This window comes from Platalea leucorodia (assembly GCF_965183815.1).
Source record: "Platalea leucorodia genome assembly, chromosome: 19".
Lineage (NCBI taxonomy): Eukaryota > Metazoa > Chordata > Aves > Pelecaniformes > Threskiornithidae > Platalea > Platalea leucorodia.
This window is the reverse complement of record NC_138841.1, coordinates 5,292,784-5,298,448: the sequence shown is the minus strand read 5'-3', so window position 1 is coordinate 5,298,448 and position 5,665 is coordinate 5,292,784. Positions and strand designations below refer to the sequence as shown.

At 61.9% G+C, this 5,665-nt stretch overlaps 1 protein-coding gene across 1 annotated transcript; it reads left to right on the top strand.

Moving 5' to 3' along the window:
- Positions 1 to 1,138: 1,138 nt before the first annotated feature.
- Positions 1,139 to 5,326, top strand: PIM1 (Pim-1 proto-oncogene, serine/threonine kinase). Its single transcript, XM_082330485.1, has 6 exons — positions 1,139 to 1,456; positions 1,560 to 1,666; positions 1,764 to 1,814; positions 2,459 to 2,825; positions 3,491 to 3,667; positions 3,953 to 5,326. The coding sequence occupies exons 1-6, from the start codon at positions 1,375 to 1,377 to the stop codon at positions 4,108 to 4,110; spliced, it is 942 nt and encodes a 313-aa protein (XP_082186611.1). The 5' UTR covers positions 1,139 to 1,374; the 3' UTR covers positions 4,111 to 5,326.
- The last annotated feature ends 339 nt before the right edge of the window (positions 5,327 to 5,665 follow it).

Below are 5,665 nucleotides of genomic sequence, written 5' to 3'. Positions count from 1 at the left end.
GGGTTTGCATTTTGGTTGTGTTTTATTATTTTTTTAAAAGAAAGAAATACTAAAGGAGTTGGGAGCTCACCAGCATTTCTAGTAAACCCCATTCGTTTTCAAGCAATTCATCCCACAAGTATGTGTGGGATGCTGGGAACTCCTCGGTCTCGCTCGGGCGCGGGAGCCCAGATGGGCTTCGTCTGGAATAATTCAGCTCCCGGTGGCTGGAGCTCTTTGCTCTAAATGCTAATAGAGTGAGTAATCAGAGACCTCCATCCAGTAAATTATTTATCTTATCTCTGGAACTCGGGAAAGCATCTCAGCCAGCGACTTCTGCGGAAAAAAAAAAAAAAAAAAAAAAAGAGACTTAAAAAAAGGGTTACTCAAGAGTCTCCAGCTGGAATCGCCACTTTTACTAGAAAAGGGAAAAGTTCAGACACCGGATTGCCGGCGATGAAGTCATGGCCGTGTGGGATGAGCCGGCGGGATGGGGTCCGGAGGACGCCGAGCACCGCCGGGAAGCTGTGAGGGTGCAGGGAAAAAAAGGATAAAGTGAAGAATCAGCTAAAACAGCGCGGGGATTTTGGGGTGCCCCTGGGGGCTCCCCCCCCCCCCCCCCCCGGCTGGGCTCTGCCCCCCGGCCGCGGGGATGCTGCAGCCGGACGGGCGGCCCCGGGAGCCCGATCCCGGGGGGGGCGGGGGGGGGGGGGGGGGCCGTGCCGTCCGCGGGGCTTCCCCTCCCCCCCCCGCCCCACCGCCGCGTGCTCGCGCGCGCTGAACGAGCAACCGCGCCTTCTGTCAAAGCCCCTTGGCAACCGCGGGACGCGGCGGGACTCCCGTTGCGAACGGGGGCGCGATCGCAGGGCCGGCGGGCGGCGGCAGCGGCTCCCCAGGCCCTTCCTCTCGCACCTCCCCCCCCCCCCAATAAAATAAAATAATAATAAAAAAAAAAAAAAAGCCGCCAAGCCGGAGCCCCCCGCCCCCCGCCCGCCTTTGGCGCCTTTTCCTTCCCGCCACGTCGTGGCCCGCCGCGGCCTCTCCCCCGCGCGGGGCCCTCGCCATTGGCTGCGGCGCGGCGGGGCGGGCGGGCGCGGTTGGGCCCGGCGCGGCAGCGCCGCCCCCCGGCTCTCCCGGGCCCGCCCCCGGCCCCCGCTACTCCCGGGGCCGGCTGGGGGCCGCCGCGCCACACGGGAGCCCGGCAGAGCGCGGAGCGGCCGGGCCGCGGTCGCTCCCTCCCCGCCCAGCTGCCGTCAGGCTACAACCGCCTGCGCTCCGGGCTCCCCCGCCCGAGCTCCGCCGCTCGGCAGCCCGACCGCCGGACCCGAGCCACCGGTGGCCGGTCCGGTTCGGGAGGTGCCGGGACCGGCCCCGAAATCGGGCGAGGGGGCCGGGATGCTGCTCTCGAAAATTAACTCGTTGGCCCATCTACGTTCGGGGACCGGCGGGGAGCTGCACACCGCTAAACTACAACCGGGTAAGAGAGATACGGGCCCGGTTTGGCTCGGCCCGGTTCGGTTGGGGCCGGTTGGGGGCCGGTTGGGGCCCCGGACGGAGCGGTGACCGCGTCTCGCCCGCAGGGAAGGAGAAGGAGCCGCTGGAGAAGCTGTACCGGGTGGGCCCGCTGCTGGGGAGCGGCGGCTTCGGCTCGGTTTACTCGGGTATCCGCCTCTCCGACAGCACCCCGGTAAGTGGCGGGGACGGCGGCGGGGCGGAGGAGGAGGAGGAGGGGGAGGCGGCGGGGCGGGCGGCGTGCTCAGCCCGCCGCTCCCCTTGGCTTGCAGGTGGCCATCAAACACGTGGCTCGGGAACGCATCTCCGAGTGGGGCGAGCTGGTGAGTGACCGGGGCCACCGGGGGAAAGCGGGGCATCACGGGTGGGGATAAGCCGAGGTCCGGGAGGGTGGAAACCGGGACACGGCGGGGGGAGCGGGTGTGGGGTCACCGGGGGACGCGGAGCATCCCCGGGCGGGGGGATGCCCAGGCACCGGTGGGGCCGAGCGGGGGGCACCGGAGCATCCCGGGGGGGGATGCCCAGGTACCGGTGGGGCCGAGCGGGGGGCACCGGAGCATCCCGGGGGGGGATGCCCAGGCACCGGTGGAGCCGAGCAGGGGGGGCACCGGAGCATCCCCTGGGCAGGGGGATGCCCAGGCACCGGTGGGGCTGAGCAGGGGGGCACCGGAGCATCCCGGGGGGGATGCCCAGGCACCAGTGGGGCCGAGCGGGGGGCACCGGAGCATCCCGGGGGGGGATGCCCAGGCACCGGTGGAGCCGAGCAGGGGGGGCACCAGAGCATCCCCTGGGCAGGGGGATGCCCAGGCACCGGTGGGGCTGAGCAGGGGGGCACCGGAGCATCCCGGGGGGGGATGCCCAGGCACCAGTGAGGCCGGACAAGGGGACACCGGAGCATCCTGGGCTGGGGGTACCAGACTCCCAGTGCTGCATCAGCCTCGCTGACGGCATCGTGGTCCCCCCGCAGCCCAGTGGCACCCGTGTGCCGATGGAGATCGTGCTGCTGAACAAGGTGGGCTCCAGCTTTCGCGGCGTCATCCACCTCCTCGACTGGTTTGAGCTGCCCGACAGCTTTGTGCTGGTGCTGGAGCGTCCGGAGCCATCGCAGGATCTCTTCGACTTCATCACGGAGCGGGGGTCCCTGTCCGAGGAGCTGGCCCGAGGGCTTTTCCGCCAGGTGCTGGAGGCCGTGCGGCACTGCCACAACTGCGGCGTCCTGCACCGCGACATCAAGGACGAGAACATCATCGTCGACCTCGCCACCGGTGAGCTCAAGCTCATCGACTTCGGCTCTGGCACCTTCCTCAAGGACACAGTCTACACCGAATTTGACGGTGAGCCCACGCCCAGGGGGATGTTCCCGGTACCGGGCATTGCACGGCCTAGCCTGGCCGGGCACCAGAGGTTCCCCCATTTGCTGGCGGGGGGGGGGATTAATTATTCAGCCGGCTGCCAAGTTGCTTTTTGGCGCGGGGCGGATGTTGTGAAACGGGAGCCGGCTCCCAGCCCTGCCGACAGCCTCCGCCACCCACCCTGCCCCGGGCTGGGGCGAGGGGAGCCAGCCCGACAAAAACAAACACCCGTGGGGGTAGCAGAGGGGGGGTTGCAAAGCCCATGCGCCGGCTGGTTTGGTTTGCAGGCACAGGAGGGCTTGGGCTGCTCCGCTCCCCTTGTTTGCCTTGGCTTATTTTTTTTTTTTGGCCGAGGCCCATGGCGCGGGGGGGGGGGGGAAAGGCGTGGTTTTTCCCCACCCATGGGTTTTATTTTTTGCATGTAACGGTCGGGCCTTCCCCGGGCCCGTGCTGCCCTCTTCCGGCACTGGCGGCTTTTTTTTACAACCCAAAGTTTGTAAACAAGAGTCACGTGCTGGCGAGGGGGTGGCGGGTCACACCTTGTGTCCCCCCTGTCACCGGTGCAGCCCCCGCATCCCCAGGGATGCTCAGGCGAGGATCCAGGAGTGGGCAGCATCCGCCTGACGAGCTCTGCCTGTATCCCATAGGAACACGGGTGTACAGCCCACCGGAATGGATCCGCTACCACCGCTACCATGGCCGTTCGGCAACGATCTGGTCCCTGGGCGTGCTGCTCTACGACATGGTCTGCGGGGATGTCCCCTTCGAGCAGGACGAGGACATCATCCGGGGTCAGCTCTTCTTCCGACGGCGGGTCTCTCTAGGTGGGTACCCAGCTTTGCGTCGGAGGAGGAATAATGGGTTTTGGGAGGTGGCACCAGGCACACGAGCACCCCGCTTTTACAGCTATGGAGGAGGTTATCTCCTATGGTTAGCTGGAGGAGGTGGCCCATGTCCTGCATCCCGCTCTCCTCCAAAACGGATAATAGATGGGGAGGTGGGGGTGCAGCTCTGAGCACACCCAGCATGGCCTGCGCACTGCGGACAGTGGTACAAAGTGGACAGGAGCCTTCTCCGACTGACCGGCAGTTTCTGGTTTCTCTCCCCAGAGTGCCAGCACCTCATCAGGTGGTGTTTGTCCATGCGCCCCTTGGACAGGCCGTCTTTGGAAGACATTTTCAACCATTCTTGGTTGCAAAGCATTCACCTGCCCCAGGAGACAGCAGAGATCCACCTGCACAGTTTGATCCAGGAGCCTGGCAAGTAACAGCTCCCCACATCTCCTGGCCATAAGAAGCAAAGAAAACCAGACTTCTTCCTCCTGACCGTAGCGCTGAGCAGGGATCGTCAGATGGGAACACGCACGTCTTGTCCTGGAGCTGGGCTGGAGACCTGGTCTTCCAAGCGCTGGTGGCCACCATCCAACCCAGCTGTCCTGGACTCTGAATGACCCTGTCTCATTTGATGTTTTGCCAGTAATTTTTTTTTTTTTTTTTTTGGTTTTGATTCTGGTTTTGGAGCCTCCCAAGTGTCTTCCTGACCTGCTGAATTCGGGACCGCAAGAGGATCGGAGACCTTACTGCGAGAAAAGCTTCAATGGGGGAAAACTGACTGGGGGGAGGGCAGGTACCGCGGCCGAATGGCTGTCTCTTCTCTGCTGTCACCGTGCTCGAGTGCCTTCAGTTGCGATCTGGGCTGTGCTGGAGGAAATACTTGAATTTTCCTACACTGCTGCTTTTCCAAGACTCGCCTGGGTATATAGTTCCTTTTCCCTTTTCGAAAAGAAAACAGGTCAGAAGATGCTTGGGAGCGATGCCTCGCCTCCCGTGCCTCCATCTCGCGTGGATTTTCTGGGGTTCTTTGCTTCCCTGTGCCCTCACGAATGCACAAACAATGCAAACCAACAGAGCTGTAAATATGTACAAAGTTATATAGGAGCAAAGCTTGGTGTACAGTTGTTTATAGTGGTAACATTTTACCTTTTTTTTTTTTTCCCCCCAGTTTTTGTTTTTAATTTATTTTCATGGATTTGTTTTTGTTTTTTAAAGGAAGAGTTCTAGCTGGTAGGATAACTTATTTATTTATTTATAATTCATGTGGGTTTCCAACCCACGCCTTGCTTCCTACAGCTGCTGATCCCCCGGTTTTCCATTCGGGTCTTCCCTCCGTGTCTGTCCTGTGTCCGTCCCCGGGTCCGTACGCGTTTCTGTCGGGTGTCTGGCGAAGGTGCGGAGCGGCTGCCTGCTCCCCAGCTGTCTGTGTACATAGTTCTGGTTGCTGTTGTTTCCTTGCCACGTGCAGATCTCAGTTTGCAGATGAGTTTTGGTTTTCCCCATGGGTGTCTTGTCTGGGGCTGGGGAGGGGGGAGCCGGCCCGGGCTGTCCGCGCTGTCGAGTCTTTACATGTAACCAAATGTGTAGCCGGCGGGTTTTTTTGTTAATAGTTAATATTGTACAGGGGAATTCAGAAATCTTATTTTTTTTATGCGGTTTTAAATAAAAACAAACCACTTCATGTGATGGAGACATCCCTTTATTGCGGGACGGGATGAAGGATGCTGGGAGCGCACTGGGTACCAGTGACCACACCATGTCTACCCCAGGGACCGCTGGTCTGTCTCCAGCCGAGACTAATGCCCAAGGTCCCATCCAAAGGCTTGCTGAGCGGCGTTGACCAGGACCAGCCAGCCAAAAGCACCACGGGGAAGGCTGGATCCGGCCCTTGGCGGGGTGTTTCCAGCACCCACCGCTCCTGGCAGGTCTCTTGGGAGAGATCAAAGGGGTGTGGAGCCCTTTTCGTTTCCATTCATCCGCAGGCTGGTG